The 15,284-nt window shown below is 38.2% G+C and overlaps 1 protein-coding gene across 1 annotated transcript; it reads right to left on the reverse strand.

Annotated features, from left to right (window-relative positions):
• Positions 1-3,381: 3,381 nt before the first annotated feature.
• On the reverse strand, positions 3,382-14,877 carry LOC308692825 (UPF0524 protein C3orf70 homolog B). Its single transcript, XM_081369230.1, has 3 exons — positions 14,515-14,877; positions 14,026-14,214; positions 3,382-4,113 (listed from the first exon to the last, which is right to left on the reverse strand). Exons 2-3 carry the CDS (start codon positions 14,207-14,209, stop codon positions 3,524-3,526), a joined length of 774 nt encoding a protein of 257 aa, XP_081225356.1. The 5' UTR covers positions 14,210-14,214; positions 14,515-14,877; the 3' UTR covers positions 3,382-3,523.
• Between the last annotated feature and the right edge of the window lie 407 nt (positions 14,878-15,284).

The following is a 15,284-nucleotide window of genomic DNA, read 5'->3' on the forward strand; positions in this document are numbered from 1 at the left end:
GTAACACAAGAATGAACCTCATTGGTTCTTGCTGAAGCTCAAATGTGCTGCGTAACACAAGAATGAACCTCATTGGTTCTTGCTGAAGCTCAAATGTGCTGCGTAACACAAGAATGAACCTCATTGGTTCTTGCTGAAGCTCAAATGTGCTGAGTAACACAAGAATGAACCTCATTGGTTCTTGCTGAAGCTCAAATGTGCTGCGTAACACAAGAATGAACCTCATTGGTTCTTGCTGAAGCTCAAATGTGCTGCGTAACACAAGAATGAACCTCATTGGTTCTTGCTGAAGCTCAAATGTGCTGCGTAACACAAGAATGAACCTCATTGGTTCTTGCTGAAGCTCAAATGTGCTGCGTAACACGCGAATGAACCTCATTGGTTCTTGCTGAAGCTCAAATGTGCTGCGTAACACAAGAATGAACCTCATTGGTTCTTGCTGAAGCTCAAATGTGCTGCATAACACAAGAATGAATGTGGTTCTCGCACATCAAGCAGACATGCTTGAGCTTCCGTTTCCAACATGTGATTGTGAATAAAAGCCTAAATTTCCATCTGTTCATCATATAAAGTGATTGTGTCTCTTCAGAAAATTTGGACTAAACCATTAGTCCAATGGAATCCAACCATATGGATTGGTTTTATGATCTCTGAACTTTTTGAAGCGTCAAAATTGCGTAGCTCTTAATGGAGGTTAAAAATCAAATAAAAAAGATCTTCATTTGTTACGAAGATGAGCGAAAGTCTTAGAGATTTGGAAAGATATGAGGGTGAGTAATTAATGAAATAATTTTCATTTTTTGGTGAACTATCCAAACTAAGTAAGTTTGGTGAACTTACTATAACTAAGTTTTTTTTTTCATCATCCACTGATAGACTCAAATAGCACTTCATTTTAAGACAACATTTTAGGGGAAAGATATTTTTTTCAAGCAGGCTAAGCTGATTTGCTAGATGCACTAAAATATCATGACCTTTGCAAATTTCATCAGATTTGACATGTCCATTGTTTGATCTGAGCTCAGGAAAAACTGACCAATCAAACTGAGAGTGAACATAAACATAATCTCCTGTCGCTGTTTAGACTATATCTAGTTGAATGCAATGTGCCATCTGGCTGGTATCTTAATCTGGGCACCTTTTTATTTTATCATTATTATTTATCATAAAGGCTGTATCCTGAAAAAGAGCACGTGAATCTAAAGGTTTTCTGTGGATTTAAAGAACATTTTACATATAAAGGCTATGACATCTTACAATGACTTAGGCAAAAGAAAAACATTTTAGGTGTGTAATCATAAAAATTACAATAATAAGACCTTAGAAAAAGCTTCTCAGTGAGTGAGCACCATAATATTAAAGATAATGACTCTAGAACTAGAAGAAACCTTTATATCAAAAGACACCTGCACCTTTTTGTTAGACCAAGAGAACTGACGGAAAGAATTTGACAATCATGGCCATAATTGCTGGGAACATTTATGACTAATATCAATTATAATGGCAAGAATATAATTTGCACCCAATGTCCACAATGTGCCCTATTCATGTGTATTGGAATAGGATTAACCGTGATGAAAATGCATTATGTCAGCACTGCAGAGGGCTTTGATTGGTCTTGCATAAGTCATTCGAAAAGCCAGTCATCTTCAGCACTTAGAGTTAGACTGTTAAATTATCAAATACCAACAAACCCTTTTCCTCTCCCAAACTATTAGGAATGGTGAACCTGATAAAGAAATGCCTATATGTCTTAATTGCACCTGCCACTGTAGTTCCTCGGCTAGCATAGGGTGCTAACAACACCATGGGTTTGATTTCAGGGAACACACATAATGGATAAATAAACGTTATACCTTGTCTGTTACTCTGCCCTTTTAAAAGAACATGTAAAATGACATCTAAAGCACTGACCTCTTCGATGATGGTTGTCGAGATGCCAGCTTCATCACTTCTATACTCTAAACTCATGAAAACAGCACTCCTTCAGTGAAAATGAAATATCCACAGAGAAGGGTCCAAGGTGGCAGATATTTCACATTGAACTCCATATGCTGGTCAACTGGTTACAATCTGTTATAATGTGGTTGAACAGTTTTAAGAGCAGAGGTGTCATTTATTTGTTATTTTTCTTAAAGCTGCACTACAAAACATTGGCCTCTCTATCGCCATCAGTGGTGGAAAGAAAGTTGCAAGTTACTAAAAGAGTTATTAGGTGTGTTCGACTTGAAGCAGCGTTGTGCAGACCTACCGATGTATGACATCAAAGTGACGCGAGAGCGATTTGAAAGCATACAGAACAGTCTGCTCTCTATTCCCTCTCACAGTACGTTGAAGTTATACTCTGATTGGTCTGTGCAGCGCCGCTTCAAGTAGAACACACTATCTTTTTATGTTGGTGGTGAGTCAACACTGCTCTTCTGCGCAAATTAATCTGATGGTTTAAAGTTGCATGGCTGCATGTGATCACCATATCTTACTAGCTACACCACAATTTACTAATAGTAAAAAGAAAGTCCAACCAGATGAAAATATGTAATTTGAGCAAGTAACATGTCTGCCACAATAGTAGCCCGACCATCTTTGCTTGGTTTACTGACATGACTTAAAAATGGAAGGACGAATGACGTAAAAATATCCCACAAAAACCTGTCCACTCAAAAAAATGACCCCATGTTCCTCAATTCATTTTGACCAATTGCTAAACTAATACAAAGTTATGTCATGATACTCTATGGTGCAGGCTAACTCAATCTGCTTGCAATCACACCATTCTCTATAGGGCACAGCTGATTGGTTCCTGCTGTATCAGTAGCCAATGAGCTCAAGTGCTCAACCTTCAAATACTTGGTTAACATTTGCCTTAGCATTGCAGAGCGCTTTAAGAAACCCTCCAACTTCCCCAGCTCCACCTGTATACTGTAGATACGCTATGGGTAATTTGTACGCTATATTGTACAGCAACAGCATGTCCTACTTGCCTACAGCAGCGTTAATGTGTATGTATTGGCAGTAGCAAGTCCCGTTCTTGCTCTGCAGCAGCAGAAATACCCAACAGCAGCACATCTATTCCGCCAAGACCAAATATATCAACATTGTCATATCCATTACCATGCCAACACTCAGAGAGTTGTCATGACAGAACTATAATTCACCATGGCTTAGTGAATTGGGGTAAGGCAAGAACCCAATTCTGAAAAGTGTTTTTTTTTTTTTTTTTTTTTTTTTTTATGTACTCACTCAATAATGGTATTTGGTTATTTTTCACTTTTGTTCACAAGTCTTCTGTAGTGCAGATTTAAAGTGAAGAACTGAGCTGTTAAACTTCAAACATAAGATCATATGACAATGAGAACAGAAATATAGATTAGAGACGAATGTAAAGTGTAGCAAAGTCTTTATGGGTGTAGTATTTTCCTCTACATACAATATTTATTTTAACACAATGAGTTAATCTTGTCAGACAAAGAGAGAGAGAGAGATGTGAAAAGAACATAAAAAGAAAATATGCAGTCTGGAAATATCACACAGTAGTTTCGATATTTTCAATAATCTCCACAGTGGATTTGGAAGGGGACAGTAGGGTGCATTCATCATGGTCCCATAGACTTCCAGGACTGGAGTGTCCATCCATGCTAAGTTCATCCTCTTCCTCAGACTCTTCCTCATAGGACTCCAGATAGTGACCTCCCAAAGCATTGATTCCCGAGTCCTCAGAGCTGGAGGGCGAAGAGCAGTGGCCCATTTTTGGTCCTTTAACGGTCTCCTCAATTGTCTGCTTGTCTTCAGTGTGCTGTTTCTGTGCTACCAGACAAGCAGGGTTTATCTGAGGTGGGCTAAGAGGAGCCTCCGTGTGAACTGGGGGCCGCTGAACATAGCACATCTTGCCGTTGATGCGTTTGACAACGTAGTCATCGATAAACAGTTCGGCAATGTTGCAGTATTTCGGGGACTCGGGACAAGGCGGTGGCAGGAAACAGGGGGAGATGCGGAGGAAGCGTTCAGTCAGAGAGATGGACAGATCAATGGTGTTGGTACAGTCAGATGGAGCGACCGGCACAGGTGTGCTGGGTAGCTGAGCCACATTGGTCATGGGTTGGTACACATATTTACCTGTACAGACAGAGTAAAAGGAGATCATTACCTGAATATCTCTCAGAAAGCACATACTAATTCGTGTACTAAAATTGTATTACCTCAACAAGGCTGAAGCAAGCAGTAAATTCAAACTAAGGCTTTGAGAATATTTAGCCAGCAAAACTTTAAGTGTAACTAAAACAAAAAAAAGGAGATATGCACTGCATTAAAACTCCCAGGATGCTTCATTATGTATAATCTCTTGCAGTGTACTGCAGTATTAATGCCAGCACCCTCTGGTCTGAAAGTCATCATCATTTATAAATAAATTTATTTTTGTTTTCATTAAAGCATAATACATCAATATCTCACATGGAGACACACTAACCTGTGGCGTCTATCTACATGCTAATGAAAACTACTGCAGCACACCAGTTTAGTTCATCTTTGGACTTGCTGTCAGAAAAGAGATCAAAATCTAAAATAGTCAAGTGTAATTCATTGAAACATATTTCATTACATAATAATAATTTAAGAGAGATAAAAAATGGTTGTATTACAGTGCAGCAACACTACTTTCACAGAATGAATTAATGCTTATTCAACACATTGTAGCATTTCCTTTTTCTTTTCTTTTTTGCATAGTCTATGTTAAGGTCAATGTTTCTTGACCCCAAAAGAGTTTTACATGATAATTTTCCACCCTTTCTTTGTTACTGTAGCTTTAAACATAAATGTATACTGTAAATGACCTCTGTTTTGATTGGTTATGAAATGAGTAACAGTGCAACTGCCAAGATGCTGAATGTTACATAGGCTTTGATATGTACACCTGGTTGTTTCTTATTTACTTTTTTAATTAAGGGCCATTCACGTCAAATACTTCAAATGATCAAATATGTGAAATAAATGATTAATCTGTTGGCTGTTAATTATCAAATCAACATGAAATACAAAAATAGCAGTAAATACAAATGTACATATATCATATCATATAATAGAATAAACACTCTTTTACATAATTGGACTGCCTCTTATTATATTATATTATATTATATTATATTATATTATATTATATTATATTATATTATATTATATTATATTATATTATAGCTTTCTATTGTTTGCCATCACAGTACATTTTAAATGGAATCTCTGTTCCAAACTTTGTATTTGGAAGTGTTTTCTTCACATTTTAAGAGCTGATTTGAAAAAATCACCAAAAACTACTTACAATAGCTACACATTTAACAACATTCACTGTAATACAGATCTAATCTGACAGCTAATAGGCCACTGTGGTGTCTGCAGACTGTAAACCCATACTAAACCAGTTTGGCCTAGAATAGAATATAATGAACTGAAACCACATGTGATATCAAATAAAAACACGTTTTAAAGGTTGTACTGATAACAAGATTTAGCTTTTATTTTATAATATGTTTAAATAAAATTCACCATATGGGCATTTTTGACCCCACGTTTAAAAAATATGAAGCAGTTTTTTTTATGCCATTTTATTCTGTGTCCCACATGAATCCATGTAAGTCCCCCGCGTGAATGTGCTTATGGCTTTGGTGTCAATAATATGATGATTTCTGATCTAACTCTTCTTTGCAGCTTTGTTAAAATAGGCTACTATCCCCCGATTGCACAGACAAAGCTAAAACGTACTGTATTCCCAGACTAAAATGCATGATTGAGCTGTCATAACTGAAAGCAACTTACACTGAGATATCTTAAAATATGTCACTGCCATTGTTTTGTCTCAAGATGCACACCAGTAATGTTTTTGTTTGTTTTTCACTTTTATAAAAGCTACTTAAATTTCCTAATTGAACTAAGGCCTAATCCTGACTTAATCTAAGCCCTGTCTGTGAAACCGACCTATATTTCAACATAAAAAAAGAAAATCTTGTTTATTTTTTGTCCCATTTGTCTTCTTTTTTTTGCTCCCCTTTGTTGTTTCCGTTTCGTTCCACATATCTGCAGAATCCAGCCGGGGTGTGATCAGGACATCTATGACAACACTAATCCCCTGTTATCTAAGGCCCAGATCCACATCCACTCACTCGCTCATGGCCTTTGACAGTAAGTCTCTTGTCTCATATCTCTCTGTCTAAGGGTCTTTCTCACATGCACACCCTCTGTCTTTCTCTTTCTCGAAAGCATCCCCTGAATTATACAGGAGTCAGCTCTACAGAGATAAAATATGACAGTAGCCCCATCCATCCCATTCACTTCCCCAAAACGGATTTACAGGTCACTTAAGAATGCATTGGACAGCAACTGTCAAATATCTTGTGTTTGGTACTGTAAACAGATGACTATTGCAGGGTTTAACTAACTAAAAGTAGTGACACTACTAACTAAACTACATTTCAAATGGGAGTAGGTTTTCAAGTAAAAAAAAAGTGTAATGACTCTCTCATGTCAAGCACTACAGGGAGCACTGCATTCATTCAGATTCAAAACGTTCAAAAACAAAATTGTCAATTTATTTGTGCTGCATTTTACATCCTCTTTTTGTACTGATATACAAAATAATAATATATACTGCAATAATTTAATGAAATCATACAATATCTGGATAGTGTAATGAAACAGATACACTACTACTACTACTACTAATACAGTATATTATTAATAAATGGTATTTAAATGTTGAAAATAATAATAGTTCTAGCAAACAATTCCTGCAGCCCCGAGATTTGATATGATTTCTTTATCAAATTCATGAGAGGAACTTAATAAACATATCTGGCCAAGAAAAGCGTAGACAACAAAAGAAACACAAAAGCAAAACAAACTCATTACATTCTAATGAGATTCCAAAATGCACGGGGGTGCCGACTATCTCAACTGAGCGGAACACAATTATTTCACCGCACTTTTCTCATGCGCAATCAACAATAGAGGTTCCACTTGTACGGTTTGGCATTCATTTACAGACTTCTGTCGGTTCTTTGTTTTATAAATCTGTCGGACAAGGACCGGATCTCCAAGCCAGAACGGAGCTCAGAGAGGAAATCAATGTTTGACAGCTGCAGCTGCAGGCACAGAGCCAGAAACAGGAGGCTTCCTTCTTGACGTTTCACACATGGCCACATAACATCACTAAGCAGCACGTACACGCCTGGAGCGCAGACGCCACTCTCACAGCTTCTGCTCTCTCACCACAGCCCTGGATTTGCTCAGAGGATGACTGGGTACTGTCAAACCCAAACACAGCACAGCAAACCTGTCGTTATCATGGTGCTGTGCAAGAGCAACGTTAATAAATCATCACAATGTACACCATAACACAGCGGTGTCCCATTGGGGCACTCGTTGCACCCTAAGAACAGTCAAGACAACAACACAATAAAGACTGTTTGTCTAGAATGGAAACAGAAATGCATTAGAAAGAATTTTGGGGATGTTTTTACAAGAAATTTCTGATGCTCACCGAGGCTGAATGTATTTGATAAAAAATATAGTTAAAACAAAAATATTGAGAAATATTATTACAATTCAAAATAAACGTACTATAGTGATAACAGTGAATTATGCATACTTATTGCAAGTAACTAACCCTAAACTAAACCCTAACACTAACCGTATATCTATGGTAATTACATACTAAGCACAATGTAACTATGTCAAAGTAAAGTGTAACCACAGTATTTACTTGAAATAGATTCAAAATAGTCTTTACTGATGCATCCTTGCTGAATAAAAGTGTTCATTACTTTCTTTCTTTCTTTCTTTCAAAAAAAAAAAAAGTTCTGACCCCGAACTTAAAGGGATATTTCACCCAAAAATTTAAATTCTGACATCATTAACTCCCCCTCAAAAGAAGATATTTTGAAGAATATGGGTAATCAAACAGTTGATGGGCTCCATTGACTTCCATATTTGAAAAAAAAAAAAGATACAATGAAAGTCAATGGGGCACATCACCTGTTTGTCCATCAACATTTTTCAAAATATCTTCTTTTGTGTTCAGCAGAAGAAAGAAATGCATACAGGTTTGGAACAACTTGAGGGAGAGTAAATGATTGACTGATGACAAAATTTTCATTTTTGGGTGAACTATCCCTTTAAGTGTACATCTCCACTAAACCAAAAGATCTGTAGATCTGTCATAAAATGAAAAGTTCTTCCCCTGATGATAGGCCACGCTAGAATCGTGAATAGCAGTCGCCAATTGTGCAAGGTGTCATTTCAAAAGACTTAGTTTCTACAGTTACGCAACAAAGCTCCAGGATTTCCAGCCATGAATTATTTAACAGATCCGGCTTACTAAACAATACATATCAGGGTGAGCTTGTTGTGTTTGTAATTTTATGCTACATTTAATGCTTTTCACAATGGCACACCAGTCAGAAGTTCTCACAGGGCAAGTGTGCCGGCTGATAAAGCACGAGCACACATTAACATAATGCTCTGTCTCTCTTGCAATAATGGCAGATTACAGCTGTCATCATGAGCACAAACTGATAAAGGAAACACACACATAAAAAAAAACAAAAAAAAAAAAACACTGAGTGTCTACCCCATCCTACAATCCAAATTCATTATGTTGCAACCTCATATCTCACACTGTGGATGTATGCGACCATACAAAATGATAAAACTGCATGCAAACAATGATGCACTGCATATCTGCAATTGTAGACCAGTATTACATTAGAATGACAGACATACAGACATGCTTTTATTGATCAGATAATTAAATAAACAGAGTAACCTGTGTTGTAAAAGTAATCACAAACATAGGACTGGCCAGTAGCCTAATAAAATATATATAGGAAAATATAGAGGAAATCAAAAAACTGCTGTGATGGCCGTTGAGGATAATAATCTGATATTATTTGATGGCTGAACTTAATAAAGTTCAGCTCCCTTGGCAGAAGTGTCATGAGAGGGTATTAAATTCGGTTTGATCTGTTCACACAGCTCGTACTGACATTTACCTCCCTTAAAACTCAATGAAACTCACTCGGGACCTGAACTCAGTCGGAGTGACGTGAACTAGAGGAAGTGAACATCCTGCTCTAGGATCCGAGCAGACGCTTCCTGTGTGTATTCGCTCATGACTGGTGGATTCAGGGTCATGTCCAGCTAACGACTGGAGAATACAGAGGTGACGCCAAGGTTCAGGAAGCTCTGATAAAGTCAGCTATAGAGGTTTGAACTCTCACAATGGATTTGCTTCTGAGATATGTCTGGGGAGATCTACACATCTTGCTTACTAAGAAATTGTCAAGCTTGTGCTCAGGCACAGCTGAAGACATATAACCCTGAAAAAGCATCCGTGTGCAGTTACTGATGACATCACAAGCTCATAAGTGTTCCCAAAACTGGTTGCGTGATCATAGATGCAATGCATATAGTGTTGTTCAAATAAATGTCATATTTGAAACACTACACTCAATTGGGTTAATTGATCCTTAAAGGAGAACTCCGGTCAATTTTAACATTGAGCTCATTTTTTTGTACATTTAGAGTGCTGTCAGTACATAGAACAACGACAAAAATCGGTGTTGCCTACACCGTGTTATCCTCTTTTTAAAATTTGCACCCTGTTGACTTCAATGGGGCAAGTTTTAAACCAGCTTTTAGCCTCTTAAAGGGTTAGTTTACCCAAAAATGAAAATTATGTCATTAATGACTCACCCTCATGTCGTTCCAAGCCCGTAAGACCTCCGTTCATCTTCGGAACACAGTTAAAGATATTTTAGATTTAGTCCGAGAGCTTTCTGTTCCTCCATTAAAGTCAATGGACGTGTCACTGTTCACGTCCAGAAAGGCAATACAGACATCATCTAATGCCTCGTTTCCACTGAGCGGTACGGTACGGTACGGTACGGAACGGTACGCGTTTATTTGCGTTTCCACTATCAAAAGTTGTGAATGGTACCAAAATGCCGAACCGTACCGTACCACTTTTTAGGTACCCTTCCATTGGGGTACCTAGCACAGTGGAACGGTACTAAAAGGTGGAGCTAGACTCACTGCAGGACGTTGATTGGTTGACAGAGAATCGTCACTTGCGCGTGCTACAAGGGGAATGACAACATAAGAAGCGCCATTTTTTAATATACAGTTTAATATAATACTACTGTTACTGTATCACGAAATGTAATTTTAAGAGTTTTTCAGGCGAGAATGTAGTTGTTTAAAGCTCAAATCTGTGGTTTATTTATAAAGATGATTTTTTTTTCCCCGGTTGTGAGATCCATGCGTTCAGCGGGCGCTCGGCGCTCATGTTTCCCGGCTGGATGAGCCTTGCCTCGGCGTTCGTCGCAGACTCCGACGGTAGTGGTTAAACATAAGATATAATTCGTTTTGTGTAGACCTAACGGGCGATCTTTGGTCTCGTGAGTATATAATGAGTTCCCTGTCAATCGTTTTGGCTGAGGGCTAAGTTTAGTTTTATATTAATGTTATTTGTGTTTAACTACTTGTAATGTTAGAGCGCTGCATTTGGATATTTGACTGAATTGTTTGCTTTATTTCTTATTGTATAGCTTCTTGTACTTTACTTAAACTTTTATATAGGCTATTATTGATAAAACTGAAATTTTACAAAAAGAAATATGGTTTCTTGTCATTTTTTATTACAAGATTATCACTGATGTTTATTGCAACATTTGTACAAATGCATATATTGCCTGGAATATGTTTATTTTATTTATTTTTTTAAACGAAAAGAGGTAACGTTAGGGTTGTGTTTATATTTCGTTTCGTTATAACATAACGTGCAGTGAATAATCAATATGCGTTGCGCATGAACCACATTTGTGTCCCTATAATGTTTAATTTATTTAAATGAAAACGAAAAGAGGCAGAGTGGTGTTTTATAACATATTTCGTTTTATTGTTGCTTAAAATGTACAGACAGAGTAACCGAGATAACCGGTGTATCAGCGACGCTTTTAAGAACGCGCTGTACCATTTGCATGTAGGAGTCGCACATGGCAAGTACAAACTTTGCGTACTTGATATTGAGAAAAGCCTAATGTCGGCGCTTGTCTTCTTGTGACAAACATGTCGAGGAGCAAGAACAAGATCTGCTGCATGTCATCCATTGTAGTTTACTATGTTCTTCTTCGCGCGAAAATGACGTCGATCGAAACACCACGCCTATCAAGTAAGGGTACTGTTGGCAGTGGAAACGCTAGCCAGATCATGGTTAAAGGGTAACTAAACCCTAAACCAACTTTTTTTATTTAATGATCTGTAAGAATGAGGCTTTATTAGTGCTGTTCATTGATTCGAGTAACTTTTTTGACATTTGGGTATAAAGTGTTTTAATTTTACAATATATGGTGTAAAAACGTCTGAGTGCTGCCCTCTTAAGGTTGAACGGTGGCTACTGCAGTTGAATTTTCCTATTGGATGTTGCGGTGGCAAGTGACGTAAAAGGTGGCAGGTGACGTAAGCAGGTTCCAGCTCTACCACGCCCCTGGTACGAGCTCACCACGCCCTTGGTATGAGCTAGCGTAGATTCATCTGTGTACAGTGGTCAGGAGGGTACGTAGGTGTAGTGTTGCTGGTTGCAACAGCACTGCTGGACTGCATAACTTTCCAGCAGACTTGGAAAATAGGCGCCAGTGTTTGCATGCACTTGGCCTGGAAGACCGTGAGTGTGAAACATGCATTTTCGCGGGATTGCTTCTCCAACGTAATAGAGGTGGAAATGGGCTTCTCTACACAGCTCGCGCTGAAAAGCGACGCAGTGACAAACGCTGCTCCTCCTGCGAGGACTCCACCACCGCAGCGGCGTCTTGATGTGAGTGATCATATTTAATCACAATTTATGGTTAGGCTAAAGTTATACCTCTGGGCTCGACAAACGCGTCGGCGCATTTTGCTGGATTTTTTCACATAGCGGCAAAATATGAATATGCCTATATAGAGAGCGCGCGCTATTGACATCAACTTGACGGGCTCTGATAAAACTCATCAGATGCATGTACTTTACGTCGTCTTACGAACCTGTGAGCAAACTCCATTTTAGAGTCTGACAGCAGGTCTCAGGTGCACGCCCACCCCGCTCACGGTTCGTCCCCTCTCTCTCCGCTGGGGTCTGCCCACTTTTCTAGCATTTTTCAAATATTGACAGTGGGTGGAGTCAGGCTCTGACCAGGGGTTTAGTTACCCTTTAACAGACCCGAACCGTACCGTACTGTCCCGTACCGTACCGTACTGCTCAGTGGAAACGAGGCAAAAGTAGTCCATGTGACATCAGTGGCTCAATCTTAAGTTTATCAAGCGTCGAGAATACTTTTTGTGCGCAAAAACAAACAAAAATAACGACTTTATTCCACTATTCATTTCCTTCTCTCTGGGCCTCGTAGTGTTTTTGCGCAGTGTTGCACGTCATCACGCATCACACATGACCAGCGTCGGCCAATAGTGAGCCTACGTGGTGACGTGCAACACAGACACGCTGCGCAAAAACACTACGAGGCCCAGAGAGAAGGAAATGAATAGTGGAATAAAGTCGTTATTTTTGTTTGTTTTTGCGCACAAAAAGTATTCTCGACGCTTGATAAACTTAAAATCGAGCCACTGATGTCACATGGACTACTTTGTTCACGTCCAGAAAGGCAATACAGACATCATCAGTGACACGTCCATTGACTTTAATGGAGGAACAGAAAGCTCTCGGACTAAATCTAAAATATCTTAAACTGTGTTCGGAAGATGAACGGAGGTCTTACGGGCTTAGAACGACATGAGGGTGAGTCATTAATGACATAATTTTCATTTTTGGGTGAACTAACCCTTTAACATCCTTGATGTGTCATTACAAGTGCACAGCTAATGTGATTGATTCCTTCAGAGTGATCACGGGTGAATCTGACTGCAGTAGATGTGAAAGATATTAATAAAAATGATGTTATTTCAGCCAGCGCACATACCTGCATTTACTTCCTGTTTTCGGTCGAAGTCCATAGTAATCGATTGTCGAGTTCACACGCATAGGTTTAGTTACCTATGATCACGCGCGTGAACTCGATAATCGATTACTATGGACTTCGACCGAAAACAGGAAGAAAATACAGGTATGTGCGCTGGCTGAAATAACATCATTTTTATTAATATCTTTCACATCTACTGCAGTCAGATTCACCCGTGATCACTCTGAAGGAATCACTCACATCAGCTGTGCACTTGTAATGACACATCAAGGATGTTAAGAAGCTAAAAGCTGGTTTAAAACTTGCCCCATTGAAGTCAACAGGGTGCAAATTTTAAAAAGAGGATAACACGGTGTAGGCAACACCGATTTTTGTCGTTGTTCTCTGTATTGACAGCACTCCAAATGTACAAAAAAATGAGCTCAATGTTAAAATTGACCAGAGTTCTCCTTTAAGGTTCTTGACTCAATTGTAAAGAACCCTTTGTGCCCAAAAGGTTCTATATAAGGAGAAATGTTTTAAAAGCTTGCGTAATAATTTCATGTTTAATGGGTTTTTAAAAAAAATCTAGTCATGAAGTATGTTTAATTCATAACATTTAATTAAAAAATGAATTAAAACTAAATCAATAAAATCCATCATGGGATCATTTCATGGATTTAATTTTAATTCAATTTTACGAATTAAACAACTCGTAAACATACTAAGGGAATACATGAATCGCCTGACAGAACGCTTTTATAGAACCTTTTCTTATAAGCGAGGAGATTCAAATAAATAGTAAAAGAAAATGGAAAATGATGTATTTACTACATAACCTATTTTTTCTGCAAGATTATGGACAGTAGATTTCTTTCTGCTATATAGAATATTTGGGTAGTGATCTTTAATCATACTATCAGCTGCATTATTGTGTGAAGTGAATGATATTGTGTACCACTTCTCATTTTAGAACAGTGCACACTTACTAGTGTATCATAATGTATTTAGAATAGAATAGAATGTACATGCATGTCAGAAGTTGGTCACTTACAGTGACACCAGCCTAAATGGCAGCACCAGTGCAGTTTGAAGCACTTTCCGTGGCTGTGTGTCGCGCAGATGGACAGTCCATCACAGGGAAGAAAGTCTGGTCTGCCTGCACAGCTTTTGGCCAGAGCTTGAGCTTCATCTAACTTATCGCTCTTCAAAGCCTTCTGCACTCCGGTGTAAGCCATGGTTACTGTAAGAGAAGAGACATGCAATGAAGATACACTGTCAAACAGTGGGTCACCTGATTTAAGATACATTACAAACAGGAAGGTTTTAGTCTAAATAATAAGAACTGCTTGAGGAATGAAATGTATTTATGTCAGACTTTACGGTATATGAAACGTTTATTAATAATTGATTGTATTATATAATATTATCGTGTAATGCACGCACTATAATTTGTGTTGTCAAATATTCCTGTATTAAAAACAAATGATGAATAGCAGAGTGTTAGTCTCAAATAACACGAACTATAAAAGTATTTGCTTACCTCATTCACTTACAGCTGATGATATCCTACCATCACACAACATCTGCATTAAACTTCCCACAACATCAGCATTAAGATCCCTGTAGCCGTACTGAATATGAAGAATTACATTTTTCCATATTAAACTAAAATGGCTTTCGATGAGGATAATCCTTCATAGATTTCCAGAGAATCTGGGTTAAAATAACGGAATCTGCCAGATCCGTACTGAGGAACAATCATGCATGTAAAAGGTCCTGGAGCGCTCGCTATTTAAGGAGAGAGAGAGCGAGAAAAGCTCAGCAAAGCAGCGCAGATTGAAACTTATGTTTCACATGGGCTCCTCGTGTTGCAGTCGCAGTGGATGCTGCTGCGGGACTGACTGAGCGCTGATCGCACACTGATGGGAAATACACTGCACACACACAGCTGCAGTGACAACACTTGACCAGAAGACGGCGCTCAGAGTCACTACAAAGGTTTTCTCATTCACATGATTTTATTGTATAGTAGCCTACATAAGGAAAGACGGTTACACTTTATTTTAAGGTGTCATTGTTACAGTGTAATTATATATTTAAGTACTGAGTAGTATTAATTAACTACATCATGTACTAACTCTAGGGTTAGAGTAGGATTAGGATTTGGTTGAGGTTTAGTTGCATGTAATTGCACAATTTACTGTTATTGCTATGGTAAGTAGGCCTACATGTAACATGAATGTTTTATTATTGCTATTATTAATGATTGTCTTAATTTGACTACCAATCTTTAATTATTGCAGTGGGAAA

The sequence above is a fragment of the Scardinius erythrophthalmus genome (assembly GCF_964197995.2).
Source record: "Scardinius erythrophthalmus genome assembly, chromosome: 6".
Taxonomy (NCBI): Eukaryota; Metazoa; Chordata; class Actinopteri; order Cypriniformes; family Leuciscidae; genus Scardinius; species Scardinius erythrophthalmus.

Bases quoted from the DNA above. Each gene is read 5' to 3' on its own strand.
- LOC308692825 (XM_081369230.1), bottom strand. From the start codon at position 14,209: ATGGCTTACACCGGAGTGCAGAAGGCTTTGAAGAGCGATAAGTTAGAT. The intron at 4,114-14,025 runs GTAAGTGACCAA...CTGTCTGTACAG, and splicing joins CCATTTAGGCTGGTGTCACT to GTAAATATGTGTACCAACCC.